This window comes from Carex rostrata, chromosome 4, assembly GCF_964058835.1.
Source record: "Carex rostrata chromosome 4, lpCarRost1.2, whole genome shotgun sequence".
NCBI classification, from domain to species: domain Eukaryota; kingdom Viridiplantae; phylum Streptophyta; class Magnoliopsida; order Poales; family Cyperaceae; genus Carex; species Carex rostrata.
The window spans coordinates 11,438,880-11,463,479 of record NC_135921.1 but is presented as its reverse complement, the minus strand read 5'-3'; the positions used below and the strand labels follow the sequence as shown (position 1 = coordinate 11,463,479).

The following is a 24,600-nucleotide window of genomic DNA, read 5'->3' as shown; positions in this document are numbered from 1 at the left end:
TTCATCATCACCGGATATATCTCGTGTGCCCCCAGCTGAGTTTTGGCGTGAACCGCGTGCCGCATCGACTGACCATAAAAGCCAAACAGCCTTACAAAAATATCCCTCAACCCCGAGATACCTCGATTCTAGAACCTCTTCTCCTCCCCGGCACAGACCTCCCCGCACGAACCGGATCCGACCCGATCCATCTCTGCCTTCTGCACCAAGCTCTCCTCCAAACGAGGAAGCCGAGTTTCAACTCCGCTCCAAGGATGATAAGAAAATCAAAGGAAAGAAAAAAAGGTCAATTATGCGCCTTCTGAAGTCGTTCTTCTCTCTAAAGCGAGACAAAAAAGTTAAACCACAGCTAACACAGCCGCTACAACTAGCAGCAGCATCGACTGAAACAGCAGAACCAATTGGTTCTTCTGCTAGGTCATGCATGTCTAGCCAAAAGAAGCTGTCAGAGGGTCCGAAAAGGTCGGTGAGGTTTGCACCGGTGAGCATGATGGTCGACGAGGAGTGTAAGCCGTGCGGTCACAAGAGTGCGTACGATGGGGCCATGGAGAAACGGGTCGAGGAGCTGATACAAGCATTGAAGGTCGAGGACAGAGGAAGGAGGAAGGGAAGCAAGGGAAGCAATGGCTCGGGTGGTTCCGAGTTCGACAGCCTCGTCGCTGTTGCTTGTCAAGATCTGCATTGAGATGCGTGCGTTGTTTTGATCAAACCTTTGATTTGAGGCATTTTGAAAATTATATGTTGTTATACTAATTTTAGTTCTTCTCCTGTTTGTTTTTACGTCCTTAGTATAACATTTTCTTCATGTAACATGAAATGAAATTGAGCAAATTTTGATGTTTGATTCGTAATTTTTTTTAAATAAAAAATCCAGCATCGACCGAGACAATTAAATGAAAATGTAGTTGCACGGGTATGATTTCAATTTAAAATTATTGTGGAAATAAATAAATAAATGTATTGTGCTGGCCTTACTGAAGGAAATAATTAATTAACTGGAAACCTGACATGCTTGCACGAACTTAGATAATTAAGTGCTACAACATAAAAAAATAAATAATAATTATCTTAATTGGCTGGATAATTAAAGGAGAGACTTAGAATTACTAAACAAAAATTATTTCCTAATTATAGAGACGGAGGTAAATATTTTTCAATATAGGTTAATTATATAAATAATTAAATATACATATATATTAATTATACCATAATTCTTAGTTCAATTTAATAAATTTTAAATTTATGAGGATCGCGTGAGCAATTTTCATGATGAACATGAGAGCCAATTTTATTCTTAGAAATTGCCTTAATAAAAAGAGAGGAAATATTATAAATAAGCTTAAAAAATAATGGGATCAATTGACCCCAAACGCAACCATTAAATCCGTTCCTTTGATGACCTATGTTGATACCATTATACTACTTTTCACGTTTAATATAGTTTAGATTGAATGAGGCTATATATGGCCGATTTTTTTATTTATATCCAAAAAAATATATAAATTTAAAAAACTAACCCAACTGCTTGTTAATTTCCAAATCTACCCAAACCGGAAAAAAAAATTCCGGTTTCAATACTAATTTCCGGAAAAAAAATTTCCGGAAATTGGATCCTAAATTCGGAATAATTTTTTCTGGATTTAGGATTTCTTTTTCTTTTTTTTAGGAAATTTTTTTTTCATTTTTCAGTTTTTATTTATAATTTATTTATTTATTGTATTGAAGTATTACAAATATTTAATATATTTTTTAAAAAATAGATGGAATACTATATAATTTGATTTATTCGAACGATTGCTACAAATAATCCGGATCAACATTTTTCATGCCGGATTTTTTACGGCCGTAAGAAAAAATAATATAATATAATATATGTATATGTATATGTATATGTATATGTATATGTATATGTATATGTATATGTATATGTATATGTATATGTATATGTATATGTATATGTATATGTATATGTATATGTATATGTATATGTATATGTATATGTATATGTATATGTATATGTATATGTATATGTATATGTATATGTATATGTATATGTATATGTATATGTATATGTATATGTATATGTATATGTATATGTATATGTATATGTATATGTATATGTATATGTATATGTATATGTATATGTATATGTATATGTATATGTATATGTATATGTATATGTATATGTATATGTATATGTATATGTATATGTATATGTATATGTATATGTAAGAGGATGGTTCCAATGCCTCATTTTTTTCATACCTCATCATACCTCATATTTTATATTTTCGTTTTCAAAGTCCAAATTGTCGATCCGAACCGTTCAATAAAATATTTATACTAAAATATGGATGGAGATGAAATTTTATATTTTTTGGATTTTTTTTTTATATTATATATACATATACATATATTATATTATATGTATATTTTAAAATGTGCATATTTTAGTATAAATATTTTATTGAACGGTTTGGATCGACAATTTGGACTTTGAAAACGAAAATATAAAATATGAGGTATGATGAGGTATGAAAAAAATGAGACATTGGAACCCTCCTCTTATATTATATATACATATATATACATATATTATATTATATATACATATACATATACATATACATATATTATATTATATTATTTTTTCTTACGGCCATAAAAAATCAGGAATGAAAAATGTTGATCCGGATTATTTGTAGCTGTAACACTGTGAACTTTAAAATTCAGATTTAATTAAAATAATAAGTGGTTAAATCGAATAATATATATATACGTATATACGAAATTAGTGACGTGGATGGTGAACAATAATTATACGATTAATTGTGTTAAGAAAGAGGAGCAATAGGTGTTATATAAATCATTTAATCAATATCGAACAAGTGGAGGGTTTATTTTGCAAAAAGACCACTTACAAGTGGGGGCCCTTGTAATTCCTTCCTCTTTCCCTCCTTCCTTTCCTTTCCTGCGCCCCCATCTCTTCTCTTTTCTTTCTTTGTTTCCGCCAAGAGAGAAAGACAACGAGAGAGTGAGAGAGAGAGCCCCCGGTGACCGTATTGCCCGAAAACAGAGATTTAGGAAGAGGAGCTCAAACCTCGCACATCCATCCGTTCCATTGGTAATTCCCCTTTTTATTTCTCTCTCATTTCTTGATTCCGTGTTTTTAGGGTTTCGGTGAAAACCCGTAGAATCGTACCAAACTGATTATTCCGTGCCTTTGTTGTTTCTATAGTGTAAATTGATTGATTTCGTGTTCCAAAGTGCAACCAAATTTCCAATTTATGGATTTTCCCAAAAAAATTGATTAGGGTCTAAATTGTAAAAGTGCCGGAATTTAATGAATTGACCTATGTATAGATCCTAACGAGCACGGCTAGCGGGATTGACGAGCTTACCGAGTCGCGAGATCGCGGACCCTCTACGTGCCCTACGTAACTAGGTGCGGGGGTTCACGGGATCTGTTTTGGGGTTTGTTCGTAGAACTAAATAACGGTGCATATTATTATATTTATGTTGATTGCTTGATTTAAATAAACTGTGCATAGCATGTTGAATCTCTGATTGAAAGCATTTGTTGCCGCATTGCATTAATTGTGATATTAGTGTAATTGAATTGTATAACTGTTATGACTCTCATGTTGGTACGGTTTATCGATTGTTGATCTGTCGTTTTGAATAAGTGAGTGGAACCACAGTATGACTTGGATTGATTGTGTGAAGTGAACAGTGTATCATAGTGGAAAGTCTAGCTAGCTACTAGACTTTCATCCAGGACCCTTATGCGCATCTGGAGAATGGCCCTAGTGAACCCAGTACCGGTTGGGTAAGGAAAGTGCAGTGTAATTTTAGGTAGAACTGTGGTTCAGTGATTCAGTGAAAGTGTCAGTGATTTCTTTTTGAGAAAAGTGATATTCTGTTGCATATTCGCGGAATATGCCCGTGTATATTTTAAGTGATGAATTGATGAGATTGTATGACTTGAAACCAGAAAATAGAACTGTTAAGCCGGAGGTGATCGATAGTTGATATATGTACCTCATAACCAGGCTTATATATATTATATCTGTGAAACCAAATCTTTCTGAAAATTCGTTGATTGATGTTGATGAGATGTGAATTGAAATCCGTTTGAATCTATTCCCGGTACATGTGCATTTATTATTATTGGTGAATAAATAAATAGATGCTCTATTGCTAGTGTATTTAGTTCTGGTGATGGATTTCTCACAAATCCAGTAGCCCTTTTAAATTCCGCACTGAGAAAACGGATGACAGGTTTTCTCACCCCCTTCCCTCGGGGAATTTTTCCCTTTGAATTGAAATGTGCAGGTAAACGCGAGTGAAGTGGGACTCGGGCTCGACGCGTGAGTTTAGGCCGAGCTAATAGGTTATGCCAAACCCTTTATGCCCATTTTGAATGTGTAGTTGAACCCGTAGACGATTATTTTGATGTATAGGTTATTATCGAACCGTATTATGTTCTAAAACCCTAACGGTTTGTTTTAAATTGTTGTTATGACTTAAATGTTGAAATTGCATGTTTAAATGTCCTTAAAATTTCTAGTAAATGGGGAATAATTGTTTAATTATACGGGGATTTGATCGGGTTTGAAAACGGGGTGAAATTTCACGAAAATGGGCAAAGGAATGAAAAACTGTACCCTTATTGCGGGCCGCAATAACCCTATTGCGGGCCGCAATGAGAGTAGACAGAGGGAAATTCACAGATTAAAATCCAACCAGGTCATTGCGGGCCGCAATAAATTCATTGCGGGCCGCAATGAATGGATACAGAGGCCAACCAGGTCATTGCGGGCCGCAATAAATTCATTGCGGGCCGCAATGAATGGAGGCAGAGACGATTTGCAGAGGTTGGAAATTTTGGAACTTGTTGCGGGCCGCAACAGCCCTATTGCGGGCCGCAATGGGGATTCTGAAAAATGTTGTTTTGGGTATAACTTAGCCAATTTAAATCGGATTTGAACCAAACTTGTTTTAAATCAAATCATATGATAATTTGACTAATCTGGGCCGTCGGTTAAAGGATTTTTATGCAATTTGACTTCTCCGAAATAAAATTCTCCGGGCTCAATAGAGCGGTGCTTCGTAACCTCAGACAACGCTCGCAGGGGGCTGCCGCCCCCCTGCCACCCCCCGCATACTCCTAGAATCAGGCCCACATACAAAAACATAACAATATATATATAAATACCGCATGAACAAAACCGCATTTTAAAACAAAACTGCGCGACCCCCTGTTCCGGGGTGTGACAGTAGCAGTCGTCCGAATAAATCAAATTATATAGTATTCCATCTATTTTTTTAAAAATATATTAAATATTTGTAATACTTTAATACAATAAATAAATAAAGGGAAAATTTTTTATTTGCCACTCCAAAACTTGAAAATTAGTTATTTGCCACTCCAAAACATAAAATTAGTTATTTGCCACTCCAAAAACAAGAAAATTATATAATTGCCACAACTATACATCTAATATACATATTTGACAAGCTTCTAAATAGCGTTTATAGCGGTGTAGCGGGGAGACCAAAAAAAAAAGCTTTAGCGAATAGCGGAGCTATAGCGAAAGCTATTATAAATAGCGTTTTTTATTTCAAAAATTATATTTTATATTTCTACTAATAGTAAAAAGAGTGATGCTTCTATGGACATAAGGGCCTATTTGTAAAATGAATATATTTTTATTTTCAAAGTTCAAACAGCCGATCCGAACCGTTCATCTTGTTCTCCATATTAATATATCTTTGGAGACCAAATTTTACATTTTTCTGAATTTATTTACTATTTATTAAGATGGGTATAAAAAATATCAAATTCAGACCATTGAATTTTGTACCCATCTTAATAAATAGTAAAAAAAATCATAAAAATGTAAAATTTGGTCTCCAAGCACATATTAATATGGAGAACAAGATGAACGGTTCGGATCGACTGTTTGAACTTTAAAAATAAAAATATGTTCATTTTACAAATAGGTCCTTATGTCCATAGAAGGCTTTGCCTATCAAATTAATTAAGAAGTTCTAATATTATTCATATTAAACCAATACAAAGTTCAAATTGTCATTCAAAATATCCCTAATTCAAAAACTATCGATATATTTTATATTCAAAATATACCACTACCATATATTAATGCATGATACAAAATTTAATTGATATAGCGGTATAGCCCGCACATGTTCCATTGTATTGATATAGCTTAATAAAGTAAAAAAAACAATCTAGATATTAAGGCCCATTAAAATTGCAAAATCATGTTTTCAGAAAAAAAAAATTGCAAAATCATAACCCATGTAGCATAGCGGACCGCTATTGCCGCTATTGCCGCTACACGCTATAGCGGACCGCTATTACCGCTATAGCGGTCGTAGCTTGATTAGCGCAATTTTAGCCCGTAGCTTAGCTTTCTGGGTCCAAAACCGCTATAGCGGCGCTATAGCTTCGCTATAGCTAGCTATTTAGAAGCTTGATATTTGATTAAAATTATTTTGAAAAGTACTGTATAAAAAACGTATTTTGATATTTCCAAAATTACCCTTCAATTGAAAATTGAAAGATAAAATTAGAAAATTGATCTCTCCAGTATCCTTCCCTTCGTCCCCTTCACCTCTCTTTCACCCTTTCTCCGCCTCTCTTTCACCCTAAACACCAATGGACTTCTGGATGCATTCTTTGATTTTCACGAAAGATCTTATTCACTAATAGGGCACTTTGCGAGGTAGCTTGGTCTTATGCCTAACGTTTAGAGCTTGCTCCTGCCGAACCTCAACACCAACCCCTTGCTAGGGTTGCCCACTTGCTCTCCTCCTCGTCACCTCTCTCTCTCTCTATCGCATCCCACTCTGAAAGCCACGTCGTGCTTCTCTCTCAAAGCCCCATCGCTCCTCTTACCGGCACATCACCACCGCTCTGCTCTCTCGGTTTCTCCATGTCGCTCCTCTTTCTCTCTTTGTTCAGAAGTTGTCCGACACATCACTACCCCTCCTTCGATCTGAGCCGACGCGAGAGAACTTGTCAATACAGGTATGGTCCATTCCTTTCGGTGCGAACATAGGTTGAATAATGAATAATCCATTAACACATTTAATTTGTTCAATTTTATATGAATTAGAGATAAAGCAATTTTGAGACCGTTCAGGAGCTGATTTAAAATTGTTCCTGTGGATTTCATTAATTTCCACCAAATTATAAATGAAGCAAATTAGAACTGGGTTATTTTAGTTTGACAAACCTGAGCATTTTTAATTTTGGTACCAATCCATCTTTTAATTTCCACCATCTTTTCTAGTACCAATCCAATTTTGGTTCAAGTTTGTCAAACTAAAATAACCCAGTTCTAATTTGCTTCATTTTTAATTTGGTGGAAATTAATGAAATCGACAGGAACAATTTTCAATCAGCTCCTGAATGGTCTCAAAATTGCTTTATCTCTAATTCATATAAAATTGAACAAATTAAATGTGTTAATGAATTATTCATTATTCAACCTATGTTCGCACCGAAAGGAATGGACCATACCTGTATTGACAAGTTCTCTCGCGTCGGCTCGGATCGAAGGAGGGGTAGTGATGTGTCAGACAACTTCTGAACAAAGAGAGAAAGAGGAGCGACATGGAGAAACCGAGAGAGCAGAGCGGTCGTGATGTGCCGGTAAGAGGAGCGATGGGGCTTTGAGAGAGAAACACGACGTGGCTTTCAGAGTGGGATGCGATAGAGAGAGAGAGAGAGGTGACGAGGAGGAGAGCAAGTGGGCAACCCTAGCAAGGGGTTGGTGTTGAGGTTCGGCAGGAGCAAGCTCTAAACGTTAGGCATAAGACCAAGCTACCTCGCAAAGTGCCCTATTGGTGAATAAGATCTTTCGTGAAAATCAAAGAATGCATCCAGAAGTTTATTGGTGTTTAGGGTGAAAGAGAGGTGAAGGGGACGAAGGGAAGGATACTGGAGAGATCAATTTTCTAATTTTATCTGTTCAATTAAGGGGTAATTTTGGAAATACCAAAATACATTTTTTATATAGTACTTTTCAGAATAATTTTAATCAAATATGTATATTAGATGTATAGTTGTGGCAATTATATAATTTTCTTGTTTTTGGAGTGGCAAATAACTAATTTTATGTTTTGGGGTGGCAAATAACTAATTTTCAAGTTTTGGAGTGGCAAATAAAAAAATTTCCCATAAATAAATTATAAATAAAAACTGAAAAATGAAAAAAAAAATTTCCTAAAAAAAATTTTCGGAAAAAAAAATTTCCTAAAAATAAAAAATAAATCCTAATTCCGGAAAAAATTATTCCGGATTTAGGAAAAAAAAAATCCTAAATCCGGAAAAAATTATTCGGGATTTAGGATCCAATTTCCGAAAAAAAAAATTTCCGGAAATTGGTATTGAAACCGGAAATTTTTTTTCCGGTTTGGGTAGATTTGGAAATTAACAGGCAGTTGGGTTAGTTTTTTAAATTTATATATTTTTTTGGATATAAATAAAAAAAATCGGATATATGGTAGAGGTGCTATGCATATTGCATATTGGTCTGCATTATAGATAAATATTCTAATTTTCAAAATTCAAATACTTAATTTGAATATATATGCTAATTATTACATAAATATTTAAATCTCAATTTATATTTAACATGTGATGCATGCTCCATTGTTGCTATACTTGTTTTTTTTTCAAACCTGTAATTTTTTAAGTGGGGTAATTGGTTTGCTTCAAAATAATTTATTTAGCGGTCTATTTGTATTTCATGATTTGAGATCTAATATCACCACAGGTTTAACCGAAACCAGGTCGGCAGTTCGCGGTAATATTGAGGTCATGAGATGCATTAGATACTGGAAAAAGACAACTTGGCTTATACAGCTTGTAGTCATTTAACCTTTGGAAACTTGCAAGTTGAGATATATATAAAAATAAAAATAAATTTCTGAAACTTTGACGCTTATAATTTTTTTTGCAAAATTTTGACGTCTGGAAAGAGGATCTTTGATCCCTTTTTGCGAAGGACTTCTCATATATCAAATACAAATTATCGGATTCGGATCAGGTAGTGATAAATATTTGCAACTAATTATTTATATCCACCAATATCTACTATCTAGTTATGAATGAATAATGACCGATTGGAATAGAATTTAAGTCTACATAGTTATTGTGGTGTAGCAAATTAAAAGGGAGAGTATGAACGCTAATATTGTTCCGTTTGATTTTTTTTTTTTTTCAATCTGAATGATTTAATTCTACAATCATTACTGCCCGTATGATAATTAACAAAAAAAAAAAAAATCTTACAATTACTTTTTTTTTTTTTTTTAAAAGACATCTTCGGTTGGACTTAGAAAGTTCTGTTGGATTCTAAGCACCAGTACACAGTTTTATTAATAAAATTACAAAATAAACATAAAAGTGGCTGTAGTTTAGTGGTTAGAATTCCACGTTGTGGCCGTGGAGACCTGGGCTCGAATCCCAGCAGCCACAATGTTTTCTTCTTCTTTTTTAAAAAAAAAAATCCTCTTAAAATTGCACAAACAAAAGTTATATAAATTTTAAATAGGCTGCATCGGTTGATCGAAATAATATCATAAGATTAAATGATTGGTGAGGACTAAGAACCAGTAAAATATGTTGTAAACTAATTTTATATAATTATTTACTCAACGTCGAGTACATTTCAAATTTCTGAAACAATTGCAATTGAGCATTTGAATTTTGAGCTGAGCTTCCCACCTGGAACTTCTCAGTACCCTTTCCAAAAAAAATTATCTATAACGCATCATCAACAATTTCATCCATCTAAATTTATTCTGTACTTTTATTTATTGTGATCGAACGGCTAGTTAATGCTTAATTGAACTTCATTGGGTTTATCATTTTAATTAAACCAGGTGAATTTGTGTGACCCTGTACCTGTTATACTGATCACCTGTATTACACTATTACATTTGATTATGTATGCTACAATCTGGTTACTCTCTGAATCAGAACAGGCTGTATTTTCTCAGAAGTTGACTAAATGTGCAAATCTGTATTTTTGAGAACTTAATTAAAAAAAATCGGGTCAGGGAGAAGAAAATGTTATTTCTAGTTATCATATAATTAGTTTGATGATATTTGGGCATGAACTGTGACATTAACTAACGTAACAGCAACATTTCCAACAGATAATTCCCTGATATTGTGTTTATCATAATTGATCTCATGTTTTTTGGATAATTTTCATACGATTTGATTGATGAACTAGTTAAAGGTGCATTGATTAACAGTTTAACCACCGATAAGCAGGATTTGATGACATAATGCCCCAGTACATATTCAAATGAAAATTCAGTCCCGTCTATATCTGTATACAAAGAAAATGACAATCTAATTATCCAATGTAAGAAAAACAAGAACTCCATAGCATCATTTAAAAAAAAAAATGCTAAAATCATAAGGTCAGTGACGTAAATCAGAATATCTACTTTTGATTGACTATATCTTGATGATGCCTAAAGGGTTACAAACGTATGAATTTACATTAAATTGCAAGGCCTCCAAAAAAAAATGAATTTATCTATCGGAAAAAAAAATAGACAAGCATAAATATTGTTCCACGCTCAGTAGTTGAAAACCAGAAGCTTTTGGAGTGGCAAGCCAGTGACATAATTGCTATCTATATACATAAATTCAAAATAATCAATTATATATTACGTTAGAATTGCGTTTCCAGTTGCTGGGAATAAGTAACAAGTAGACCAAAGATTCTGGCACCTAATTTTGCTAATGTTTTAAATTAAACCGCATTGAGCAATGGCTGGCGCAATTGTTTTGTTGTCTTTTTCTCTTTTGTTTTTTAACTAGGGCTGTCATAGTCTGATAGATTTCAAACAACACCAAGAAATGAATAACCTTAAAAGACAATTAGCCAAAATCAGGGATGCTTATCCACTTCCATGATTTCAAAAATTTTAATCATGTATATTGAGATTTATTTAATTTTCATATTTCTTATAGTTTTTATTTAGTTCAGCCCCTCATGAAATGCTAAATGTGTGCTTGTAGCCTAGTGGTTAGGATTTCATTTAGTGGTTGTGGAGAACTTAGGTTGAAATCCCACCCAATGACCATGTTTTATGTTTTTTCACATATTTCATTTTCCATTTCAGACCCCCCCCCCCCTAAATTTTCTATTTCTGCCCCTGACCAAAACACCAGTACCATGTACGTTATCCGTACATATATAGTGAAAACAGTACTGATACCTACCAGCCAAAAATATCAATCCTAGTGTATTACCAAGTAAAAATTCAGTGTACCTAATCATAGCTTCAATTTTATCTTTTCAGCCCATTTGAATATATCCGAATGCACCTGGTCACCACCGATCTCATCCCCTTTGGCACCTGCAGCTATTCTTAGAACATCCTCGATCAATGCAAAATTTCCCATTATATCCACGTGGGCCCCACTTTGTGTGCCCCTCCCTTCCAGAAGGTTAGCCGGGGGCGCATGAACATACTCTCTAATATAGTTTTTCATGCCAGTAGGGTTGAACCGAGTCTTGCCACGCCAACCTTTGGCACACATGAACCCAGCGCTCAGTACCGGCACAGTTTCATCTCCATTAACCAGGTACACACCATCTTTCAAACAGGTACCGTTATTTACTGAAGTATCTATCTGGAAAGGAATGTAGCACCCAGCTGATTGGGCGAGTTTGTACACATATGCACGCTCGGTCGGGAGGCCGACCCCGTACAAAGAGAATATCTCCATTTCTGGCGCATTTGGTAACCTACAAGAGGCAAAATTGAAGAATATGTAGACTGATAATATTCAATTACTGTATATTTGGCAACTAGAAATAACTAGGGTTTATGTGACAGGTACCAGAACAGGCAACAAAAAGAAATAGTCTCTGAACTTGTTGCTTTAACTGCTTAGCAATAATTAAATTTCCATATCGGACCGCCATTCTTATTTTGTTGCAACTCAGAATAAGAATGCATTACATAGTGCTTATCACATCTAAAGGAAAATTATTGGAATTCAGCTGATGTTATCCCTCTATACTATTAAATCATTTTAAAAAAGAAAAAAACATACTTTGTTTCCAAGGGGTTAGACCAATATTTATAGTGTTTATACTTTGGGTCATCGAGGTCATCAGCAATACCATAGGAGAAATGGGCATTCCCACGTTGCATCATTTTTGGAGCTACGAAGGAAAGGAGGTCAACAATGGACCCCATTGTGTACACCTTGTAGTCTGCAACTGCCTTGATACCTATCCACCCCATCTCATGATACTCCGTCCAGGTATCACCACACGACCCATTTGAATTCGCTATGTTGTAGCCCTTCTCTGCATCCTGTGCCAAGGAAAATTCATTGCATGAGTTGAATGCATCATACTAGTCAGGGGTGAAACTAGAAAATTAAGATTGAAGGGCTGAATAAGTTTATTATTGTAGTGTAATTTTATTTTACAATGGAACTAAAAGGTATAAATACTTGTAAAAATTACAAACTTTAAAGGACCAAATTGCTAATTTTTATTCTATAGGGGTGGCAAAGCCACCCCTATCCAATACATGAATCCGCCCCTGATACTTGTTGCTCTGTATCATCGACACCCAACTTCTATTCTTCAATTTTTATTAAGTTAAAAACCAAATTAGAAACTAAAATGACTGCTACACTTTTTAGACTTGATCAAACTACTTTTTGAGATATTAGGGTTTAAAGCTGCAACCTTACTTTTGTGAATCATCTTAATTGCCATACAGGGGTGGAACTAGAAAATTTACATTGGTGGGCTGAAACGTTGAATGCATAATAGTCAGAATTTGAACCCAAGTCTCCACAATCACAAAATGAAATTCTAACCACTATGCAACAAACACATAATTAGCAATTTATGAGGGGGGCTGACTGAACCACATATATAAGCCCTTCTAAATAAAAGAAATTCAATTAAATTTCAATATACATGATTAAAAAATTTAAAATTATGAGGGTGGCAAAGCACCCCCATGCCAAGCAATAGATCCGCTCCTGTTGCCAGAGACAGGAACGGCTGTTTTCATATGCAAACTCGAACATAGAATACCGATATATGTAACATAGCTTACGTGAAAATCAATTTGATCGATGTCAGAGACAGGAGCGTCAGCAACGTCCTTCCCAAAAGAAATCATCCTTCCATAATTGATGCCTATCGATCGGTCGCTGTCTTCCTTGCCAGGAGGACACACGGAACCTTCTTCAGGTGACCAATCCAATGCGCCCCAAATGGTATCTCCTCCTCTTGGGATCATTGACATGGTCGAGTCCCATGTTCGTGTCATGCGCATCACATGCCGCAGCGTTGTCTGGCCCAAAAAATCAGAGTCGAGCAATCCTGGTGCAATCCCTCTTATACACAGATACAATAAAGAAAAATATGTATACAACATCAGTATTACTGGAAAATGAATGTCACATTGAAGCTTGGCAATGTTTACCTATATACTGAGCGTCTTTCTAAGCCCTGTGAAAATAAAAATACATAATTTGTATAATAACTCACATGTTTGTAAAAACCATTAATGAAACAAGTTAATCAAATTAAAAGTAATAATTTGCAATTTCACCCACAAACACACACACACACAAACAAAGTAAGAGCGAACAAAGACAAAAACAAAGTGTTTTACCTGGCGACAGCAACATCTTTGGCCTCAGCTGAGAAAAGACCAGAAACAGCCTTAGGTACACCTAAGAAGGGCCCGCCTATATTTATCACTGACTTAATGTGCTTGGCACACCAGTCTGGCCCACCGCCACCCCCCATTGGCACGGGCGCCTCAACCCACTTCATGAAATGCAAGAAATAAAGAACACCCATCGAGTGTGGAATAACCACCACCTTATTCCCACCATTCGTGGCTACCATCAGCTCTATGTTGCTCTTTATTCTGCTTAGTGTTTGGTCTCTTACCTGTTTGGAATAAACCCAAATTGAAAACTTTGTTTCATGTCCTTGAAGGAAAGTGAATATATTGGAGGCTATGGTACTAGGCATAGCACTGATTGGTCCGTGCTATGGATCAATATCTTTGTTTTCAAAGTTCAAATAGATGATATGTAACGTTCAACATTATCTCCATATGGTATGAATACCTGCATAGTAAATTTTAAATTTTTTAGAATTTTTTTACTATCTTTTAAATACGTAGAAAATCGCTACTTTTAAATAGTCTAGAATTTTTAGATCAAGTGATTTTCTACCTATCTAAAAAATTCTAAAAAATGTAAAATTTGATCTACACGTACATTTTCATATGAGGATCACGTTAAACGGTTCAGATCAATTTTTTGCACTATAAAATGAAGATATTGATCCATAGTACGGACCAATCCGGGCTATGCATAATACCATGGCCTCACTTGTGGAAAGTGACAATATTTTCTTTGCAACTTCAAGGTATACTTAAAGAAATAAAGTGTAAATGCAAAAATTAAAGATTATAAAGAGCACCTGCATTACTCGGAAATTTTAAAAAATGGTAACACTTTCAGTATTTGCAAAAGTCCCCGGTAGTGTCCAAGAAATTCAGCAAATAATACACACTGATGGCTAACTTTCTAAGAGGTCACACTTGTTCATAACTAATGTGCTTAAGAACAATGCAATGAATGAGAATAAATCGGAACTATAAATGATAAATATCATTTTTTCCAATATATAACCTATAGAATTCTGATAATGTATCATTCTTACTTGTGATATATAATGAATCTTCAAAAATTATTCTGGTTTTATTACTTTTGTAACTATTTTATACTTCCTACGACATTGATGTGCTACTTAACTTTTGTTAAAAACTATGTTCTGATTTGAATGCCATCAATAATATAGAGACTCATTTTGCAAATACGAAAAGACCAGATCACTTTTGAAGCTTCTTCTCGGTAAAGGGATTTCTCTGCAAAAAAATTCAGAGTAGAGATTTCTCCTCTCAAAGGTCAAACTCCTTTTGGTAGACTTTACTTTCATTTCAAAGGTACATAATTAAAAATGTAATACCTCGGTATTTTGGAAAGAAATTCTCCAATCGTAAGCGGCCATGTACATATTCTTTTCCTCATAGCCAATTCGAGCCAAGTTGGCGATCAATACTGCCCATACAAAGTATCCTGGAGCGAAATAATCCGCTGCCACGAGACCTGTCACGGGTCGGACCCTTATGCCTGGTGGGTCCAACCCAGTTTCATTGTCCATTGACATATGCTCAACCCAGCATAGTGGCCTGTGAATGACATTATTATTAAATGATTAAATCAACACACTTTGTTTCTTTTTCTTTTTTTTCTTTTTTTTGAGCACGAGAGAGAGTCGAGACCCTCAATTGAACTCCAGTGAAGGCACTAGGTTTAACACATGACCTACATGACCTCCCACACAGAAGACAATGCTTAGTCAATTGAGCTAGGTGCGTTGCTAACTGTTACCCCTTCCTTTCTCACTCTCATGTGGGCCCTTCTCAAACCTAATTATAATATAGTAGGGTATATTTGACAGATACTTTATTTTTAATTAAGATCAATAGAAACATATCAGGCAGGAAAGGATTGTTACTATTCTGTTCCCTTTATATGTTTTCAAATCCTAATGAATTTCCTAATAACATAACCCCAAATTTTTTTTCCGAACTTCATTTAGTGTAACATAATTTCGAATTAATTTCATAGTAAGGCAGAAAAAAGAAGCTCAATACTTTCTTAAACAGTCAATCCCATTTGGCCACGTCTCTTTTCTCTCTATTCACTATCACAGACATCCTAATTTATATTTTCTACTAATTCAACTACAAACAATAATACTCAGAAAAATAAAACCAACAAAAATTTAAAAAAAAAAAATGAGATACCTTTTGTAGACCTCACCAAAGGTACCTCCCCACAGCCGCTTTCTAAACAATCCTTCGGCACATTGATGCCCCTCCCACAATTCAAGCCCGCCTGTAACGATACCGGGCACAAACACAACCGGGTGCTTTGCCTTCAAACCCTCTTTCTGTAACTTGACACCAGGTGGGTCGGGCATGGGACCCGATATAGCCTCAGTCACGTACTGTGGAATGGAAGCTGGCATGGCTTTGTAGGAGAAGAGTAGGACCCACCAGACAGAGCAGATGATGCCGATCAGCCAACAGCAGCTGTCGACGCAAGACCATTTCTTCGCGCCGGTCTGTTGGGTTTTACCGGGCTTTTGTTTGGTTTTGGCCTTGGATGCGGGTTCGGGTACGGGTTCGGATTCGGATACGATTGACTCGGAGTCGGAGGGTACGGGAGGCGGCCGATGGGCGGATGCGGAGGGGGTGGAAGCGGTGGGTTTTCGCTTTCGGAGCTCCGACATGGTGAGAGGAAGAGAAGCGGAGAGAAGAGAGAATGGGCGCCAGTTGAAAGATGTGGATCTAAATGTATCGAGCGCGTTGAGGGGGTTACTGTGGGTCCTGGTACCCGTCAAACTTTATGACAAGTGGGACCCATTCGTTGGTTTAAAACATCTGTTCACATTCAATGAAATCAGGATTTCAGATCACACATTCAGTCATGTGCCCATAGAGGAGGGTCTCGTACTTTTCCTGCTCCATCGTACTTTGTATTTTATATTTTTATTTTAAAAATTTTAATTGTTAATTCTAATCATTCAATATGACATTTATATTTAAATATATATGTAAATTAAAAAATTTTACTATTTTTTAAAATTGATACAAAATTAGTCTTTAAACCGTTCAAAAAACAATAATTTCCTACCCATCTTAAAAAATAGTAACAAAATTCTAAAAAATATAAAATTTCATCTCTAACTATATTTTAATATAGATATCATGTTAAATAGTTCGAATCGACAATTTAGACTTTGAAAACGAAAATATAAAATATGATGTATGATGAGATATGAAAGGCATGAGGCATTAGAACCCTGCTCATTCAAATAGGCTTGAACTATTTTTGGTTTAGCTGGGACTTATTCTATTTGGTACCGCAAAGATATTCAGTCGTGCATCCTCTCCGATTTGAATTCGAATCTCCTAAAGTAACTCAGATTTTTAGTTTGGATTCACACCATTCGATTAAAATATACACGATTATTAAAGGGACCTTGTAAATTCTAACTTCTACCGAATTGGTCCGGATTTTGATCAGACGATTCGAGTCCAAACTCAAAATTTGAGTTACTTCAGGATCCAGAGTCCTCTGATTTGTTCGAACGGGGGATCAATGCCGTCCGATCAAGATGAAACGTTTCAGGTTAGAGTCCAAATCTGCTGAAATCCAGTTCCCCTGTCTATCTTTTAAGAGAGAGAAAGAAGAGAGAGGAGAGAGATAGACAGGGGAATTTCTGGTTCCTGAAATCCAGTTTGGATTTCAGCGGATCTCAATTCCTCCAGATTATGGCATTGGTGAGTTCAATCAGAATGGTTTGATATTATGGCACTGAATTTCTAAAAGGTTTGTTACCATACAACTTTCTTGAATGCTCCGTACTTTGTTTCTTTCTTGTTAGTTGCAATTATGGTCCACAGCAATTCATTAAGATGCTTTTCAATCCAAAAGGAACAATAATATTCAAAATAGTGAGAAATTGCACTATTTTTATTAATATCAATATAACATAACGATTTAATAAAAGCACAAATTATAACTTTTGGGGTCATTTAATGGGGGACATGAATCCATATTCTCTATACTTAAATCCTTGATTATTTTTAAATTTCATTATTTGGAGACAGTCAGTCCACATGATCAAACATTACTTTATGAAGTTAAATTCTAAAATCATAAAATAATAAATGTATTGTGTGGTCATTGTTTTGGAGAAGGAATAAATGCGTCATCTTTGTTTATATTATTTTTAACCAAAAATATACAATATAAGATTAAGGAAAGGTATTTGTTTATATGTGGTCCAAATTTTTTATCAAAATATATTTCTTTTATCATTTTTTTAAATTTTTGTAAAAAAAAATAAAAATATACTTTTGTCTAAAATAATTATACAACCATATACTGTTATTAAAAATTTATTCTACCTTATTTTGTTTTTTTAATTCCGCTCCTGTTAGGAAGCTAGTAGAAAATCTAAAACAGTTAAACCTCAAAGCCAACAGAACAGAGATGCTAGACTGATGCCGACCGAATAGATAAGGAACCAAATCGTATGCCCCCCTGGGGCAGAAAATTCATGCCTCCAGAGTCACTGCAGATTTAAACTCAAAACCATTTTAATCCTAAACCCTTTAATAGTAACCGGGCCCACCCCGCAGTGACTCTGGGGGCAGGAATTTCCTGTACCCCAGAGGCAGGAGATCTGATTCCGAAAGATAAAGCATCTAAAATTCTAAATCCATGTCAAATATGGAGATCATGTTTTTTTTTTTTTTTGATTGAAAGCTCGTAGGCGGTATTTCTATTAATCAGGCCAAACCAATTACATAGTTTTGTACCAATACATGTAACATTTGTACCAGTACATAAAATATTACAATTGAACCCCTTTACAAAAATAGACAAGAAAAATCAGAAAATAAAAGCAGAATCAGGAGTTTCTACGCTCAGATCAATAGGTATATATTGAGCCTTCAGGATTTCTGTGTTTGTACTCAGATTGGTAGATTGTGAGCCTGCATACTTTCTTGTCGTTGGCACAAATTAGTGCTTGATCAAATCAAGGTAGGGGTATTCAGAAGAGCCTTTGTGCTCAGATAAGGTTTGTACCTGAATTATTAAAAGAAAAACATCGAAAAAGGAGATAGGAAGGAAGAAAAAACAAAAAGGGAGGAGGAAAGGGGTCAACACATCATCATCATTTTCATCATCATTAATCCTAAATGTACCTTATTTATACATAGATATAGTAGATATTGCGGTAGAAGTGGAGTGAATTTATAGCCCATCCGAATTCGGAGTCGAGACGAAGCGAAGAGCGGTTTAACGGAGCGACGAGCAGTGACTAGATCCGTTAGACGGAAGCATCTGCTTAGCAAGAGTGCAACGAGGTGAACCGGACAGCGGAGGAGGGCAGGGCGGAGGAGCCGAGAGGGACGATCGACACTCAAACCCTCGGGTCGCTATTTGAGGTCGAGTGGCGGGAGCAGCGAAGACAGAGAAGAGAATGAGTAAGAGAAGCAGCAGAGGAGAGGAGGGGCAGTGGGGCGGAGGCGGGGCGAGGAGCGGCGGGGCGGAGGCGGAGGGTGGCGCCACCGACTCTCAAAACACTAGAAATCCCTCCAGTCCTGATTGGCTTAAACATGTCCAGTTTCATCTAAATCCTTTCATCTTGCACTTTTTAATTGGTATTGTGAAAATTTACCTGTAGTCGTTAATAATTGTTTGTTCAATTATTCTCTCTATCGCATCTAATGATAGAAATTGAGTAAATAATTTGACAAAATATATTTATTTTATTTTGTGCACTATATGAATTAAAAACTAGTATGTCAAAATCTTCACCTCTAAAATTTTCTTCTTTTTTCTGAAAATTATCACAGAGGTTGTGAAGTCGTGAGAGGGAATCGAACACTCAAATCTGCGGAAACTAACAATTTTAGTATTTTTCGTAGCCAACTATGTTACCTCCCCTTTCTCGATCCACCTCTAAAATTCTCACGGGCTTCATCTCCCGTCAATAAAATTGCATCATACTATATAACAACTAAATCTACAAGGAAGGAAATGAGAATCAGCTTTTAGTCTCGTGGAAAAAGACAACACCTTATATGTAGGAGGTCATGAGTTCGAAACCAGAATGAAAAATCTTTTATAAACATTAAAATTAAAGTTTAAACTAAACCTCTACCTTTCTATATATAAAAAAAAGGAGAGGAACAAAATTTTAATTATTTTAATTTTTTTTTTTTTTTAAGAAATCACCTGTGGAACATTCACAACTAGCATCTTATTTTTTTACCTTCTCATAGCCTTTTCTTCATACATGTGCTTACTTTTAAATTTAATTGGTAATAATTAACTCGATATTTGCTTACTGCCAAGCCCAATAAATCCTACTATTTACATACGGGTTACAATCAAGCGAAATATACATTTCGTATTATATTACCAGTTGTTTGCTGCAGAACTTCGGAAAAATAAAAGATGTGTGTGTGTGTGTGTGTGTTTTTTTTTTCATGGAGGATATCTTTTATGAATGACGAACAAATGAAGCACAACAGGTGTGTCTTTCCCTTGTCGTGTACACACAAATCTTTTAATTTTCTTTTGTGATTATTAAATATCTTATGATTATGCGTATGTTGAATTTATTATTTTTTAACAAACGATGTTAAAGTATTAATTGGTGTTGTAATTTAGTACATCAACTACTAGAGTAAAAAAAATGTTTCAAGTTTTGGTTCCTTATTGAAATTTCGCTACAGTAAAAATTATTGAGTTAACTTTTATTCATTCAATTCGATTTCATACAAATTAAAAAAAAAACATAATGAATTCTAACACGGAAGATGTTAAACTCTACAAGTGACTTTTTTGGATCAAAATCTGTTGTTATTCTCGTACATGGACAGTGTTTCTGCTATATCTGTTTTTTCAAATCCAGTCATTGAATTGTTTTGAGATGTGTGCACATAAAAGTTTTGAAAAAATTTGCTTTGAAATTCGTTCTCGAAAAAAATTGAACGGTTGGATTCGGAAAAGCAGGGATAGCAGGGTTACTGTTCACGGAAAGAGAATAGCAACGGATTTCATTCCGACTTTTTTTAGTACGTCATACAGTTTGTAGATTTTTAAAAAAAAAATAGCATCAAATTTAAGTATTTCAATGAAACAAGCATGCTGAATTTGATTTTTATGAAAAACAACGGATCAGTGGAGGCAGAAATACATTTGTTCCACCATACTTACTGCCTGCATATTAAATTATCTCCACCGATCCACATGATCGGTGGAGCTGTTTTTTATAAAAATCAAATCCAACGTGCTTGTTTTGTTAACATATTTAAATTTAGTTCTGTTTTTTTTTTTAAAAAGAAATCCGGTTTGTACTATATGATTTTATATCCACTTTCATAGAAGTAATAACATTAATATGTCATAATTTGCATATATATAGACCTTTTCATAAAAATCGAAAAGCTCAAATTAAATATTTTTTAAAAGAAATTAATCAAATTATAATATAATCTGAATAATTGGACTAGATATTCATTGGAATGATAGGGGAGTTAGTTATCATTGCGTTGGCACAGAGCTTTGATACCATAATAGAAGATAGACTAAGATATTTTGTAATTGATTCAAACTCAGATTTCATTGATATACAAAATGTGAATACAAACGCTTGTGTAGAAAATGGTTACAAGCCTTGGTTGACGATGCACTCACTTTTGAGTCCGATATTGGTACCATTACAAAAATTAAAAATTAAATTCTATACTATAGTTTTCATCATATCTCGCTTCATAGGAGGATCAATGAATAATCTAATGGGATGTATGGCTTCGACTATTGAATTATTCAGCGGTTGAAATTCAAACAAAAATCACTCATTAATTCAACGATATTCTAAGTTCTCCGACTAAAGAACTAGCATTTGATTTAGTGGTAAAGACACACGGCTCTCATGTGAGAAGTCATGAGTTTAAAACTCATAAAGAAAACAAATTCTCTATGATATAAGAGGAGGGTTCAAATGCACCCTCTTTTTGTGCTCCTAACGTGCACCCTCCCCTTATATCTTCATTTTCAAAATTCAAATAGTCGATTCGAATCTTCTAACGTGTTCTTCATATTAAAATGTGCTTGGAGACCAAATTTTAGATTTTTTGAAATTTTTTTATTAAACTAAACAATAATAAAAAATTCAGCAAAGTGATGATTTTCAAAAATTCTGAAAAAATAGTTAAAAATTTTGTCTCCAAGCACATTTTAATATGAAGAACACGTTAGAAAGTTTGAATCAACTATTTGAACTTTGAAAATGAAAATACGAGAAAAAGGTGTGCATTAGGAGCACAAAAATGAGAGTGCATTTTAACCATCAATAGAAGTTTGAAGAAAGTTAGTATGCCAGACCTCCATCTTTCATATCAAAAAAGTTCTCCAAGTAAAATTTAAACTAATTATGCTATTAAATGCTAATGTTTTTTATTTGTTGCATGGCACAATGTTCAAGATATTTAAATATGTCTCTCTAAGGCCCTGTTCGGCCCACTGATGGGAATGGGTGTAGGCATAAAATTAATGAAAATTTGAATTGTTTTTTACTGTTCACGTGAGAAAAATAAAAACTAAATTTTGTTCTTCCCACGCGAGCAAACACACTCCAAGGATCTATTTATTTGCCACAGGATTACGTACACAAAATGAGATTTTATGAGGATGGTAACTCATGAGCACGGGCACGCACGTGATGATGCAATGAGTGTCCGGTTCTCTTTTATTTTAGAAATTACACTGTCGTGGAAAGGATTAAGAATAACTCAAATTTGAAAACAAAATGGGAGAGAAGAGAGTGTCTACGGGAAAAGCTTTTTTTAGCAAAAATAGAGGAGAAAAAGGTGCAAACAATGAAGAGAGATGTGAGAGGAGACATAGAGATTGGGAAAAAAATAATTAGGTCCGATTCCGATTCTCTTTTTTTGAAATAAAAAAATTGTACTGTCGTGGGAAGGATTAAGAATAATCTATGAGAAAATTTGAGAACAAAATGAGTAGAGTGGGTCTATGGTACTATGCATATTACGATTTGTTACCGTACTACGGCTCTATATTTGAGTTTTCAAATCCTAACGGTCGATCCGAACCGTTCATCTTGTTCTCCATATTAATATGTGTTTGGAGACCAAATTTTACATTTTTTGAAATTTTTTTACTATTTTTTTAGATTTATTGAAAATCACTGTTTTTGGATGGTCCAGAATTTTCAGATCAAGTGATTTTCTAAATATCTAAAAAAATAGTAAAAAAATTTCAAAAAATGTAAAATTTGGTCTCCAAACACATATTAATATGGAGAACAAGATGAACGGTTCGGATCAACCGTTAGGATTTGAAAACTCGAATATAGAGCCGTAGCACGGTAACAACCCGTGATATGCATAGTACCATAGACTCACTCAAATGAGTATGTTATAAACAGCTGGTTGGAATTACAATTCCATCTAATTCACATCTATCTCAAGTACGCCAAACATGTTCTAATTTTCAAGTTTGTTGAATTGTTGCGATACAAAATCCTAGAAAACATTACATTCATGTCCTTTTAAACATATCTCTCTAATTTTCTTGTTTATGCTGTCTCCTTCTGCCGTCTGCCCGAGATGCTTCTTTCCCTACGGGTTTGAATAAAAAATGAAGATAGTTTTTCTTTCTAGAAGAAGAGAAAAAGGCAAAAAGAACGAAGAACACATAAGAGAGGTATTGACCACTGATCTGGTTGATCAAATTCTTCTACAACCTTTGTGCATTCCAGAAATTTTGGGATTCCAAACAATTTGTAAAAAGTAGAAATTCATTTCTTGCTTGTCGATAAATTGTAAAACCAATTATTTGTGAAATCGATTAAAACTTATTGGGCTAGCAGGCCGGAAATCTAACTGGACCGTATGCAGGCTCTGGTAACGCGTCCTACTTAAATAAAACAGAATCTAAAAGAGGACTGTTCTATCTGAAAGAGGCCTTCTAAATTCTAATACGAAATGATGTTTGATTTGGACTGTTCATAAGAACCGAACTGGGCTGTTTAATCAAATAAGGTGTTCTAAATTGAGAGGGATATGCTATTTGATATGTTTGGATGTACTGAGAATAGCGAGAATAGCGTTGTTTCGATCCATTCAAACATACTCAATTGCTATTCGGAACAGCGAGAATAGTGCTATTCCACTATTCCTATAAAAAGTCGAAATAACAATTGGTGCTCTCTCAAATGATCAATCCCTCCATCGCTATTCTAAATGTTCAATCTAAACAACATTTTCGCTATTCCGAATAGTACCACATCAACACTATTCTCACACTTTTCCAAAAATCACTATTCTCATCTATTATTCTCAAATAGTGGCTATTCTAGCTATTCTAGAGTACATCCAAACGTACCTTAGACTTTTGTTGTTGTCGTTCAGAAGTTTCAATCCGTTTGAACATGTGCTTTCGTCTAGTAGATATGGCTATCGCTTTCGGTGTGGATATGGCTACCGCTCTTCACTTCGGCACTATCTCGTCTCTCTTGCCATTGCGGGGTTTTTTTTTTCTCCAATACAAGTAGTTTGTTTTTTCTTCTTCTCTTTTTTTGTGCTCTTATTCATCTCTTTACTAATGAAAGAGTAGGTGGAACAAGTTGTACATATACTTACATTATATGCCTGTTGTTGTTTTGTGTTAGTTGTTTGCTTGTGGCTCGCTTCTTCTTATCTCCCCCTTTTGCTCTAATAAACGTTTCTATTTCTACCCTTGAAGGATCTCCATCTGAGAGATGACTGTCTTCATCTGGTTAATTTAGTTCTTGATCTGGTTGATTCAGTTCTTATCCGGTTTAATTCAGTGTCTTCTCAATTGTACATTCCTTTGAGCGG

The 24,600-nt window shown here is 34.8% G+C and overlaps 2 protein-coding genes and 1 non-coding gene across 3 annotated transcripts in view; 2 read left to right on the top strand and 1 right to left on the bottom strand.

The window, feature by feature from the left end:
- LOC144553361 (uncharacterized) overlaps positions 1 to 24,600 on the top strand; it is a 55,598-nt gene that overhangs the window by 953 nt on the left and 30,045 nt on the right. The gene's annotated exons all lie outside the window — the stretch shown is intronic.
- On the top strand, positions 9,443 to 9,514 carry TRNAH-GUG (transfer RNA histidin (anticodon GUG)). The gene has a single exon. It is a non-coding gene; the product is annotated as a tRNA-His (tRNA).
- LOC144553359 (phospholipid:diacylglycerol acyltransferase 1-like) lies at positions 10,448 to 16,479 on the bottom strand. Its single transcript, XM_078301488.1, has 7 exons — positions 15,931 to 16,479; positions 15,087 to 15,309; positions 13,714 to 13,997; positions 13,150 to 13,432; positions 12,122 to 12,387; positions 11,332 to 11,810; positions 10,448 to 10,688 (listed from the first exon to the last, which is right to left on the bottom strand). Exons 1-6 carry the CDS (start codon positions 16,416 to 16,418, stop codon positions 11,336 to 11,338), a joined length of 2,019 nt encoding a protein of 672 aa, XP_078157614.1. The 5' UTR covers positions 16,419 to 16,479; the 3' UTR covers positions 10,448 to 10,688; positions 11,332 to 11,335.

What these genes read in the sequence shown, in the direction of transcription:
- LOC144553359 (XM_078301488.1), bottom strand. Translation starts at nt 16,418, where the DNA reads ATGTCGGAGCTCCGAAAGCGAAAACCCACCGCTTCCACCCCCTCCGCA. An exon ending in TTTGGTGAGGTCTACAAAAG is followed by an intron (nt 15,310 to 15,930) that starts GTATCTCATTTT and finishes TGTCATTCACAG; the next exon opens with GCCACTATGCTGGGTTGAGC. An exon ending in AAAGATGTTGCTGTCGCCAG is followed by an intron (nt 13,433 to 13,713) that starts GTAAAACACTTT and finishes TCTGTGTATAAG; the next exon opens with AGGGATTGCACCAGGATTGC.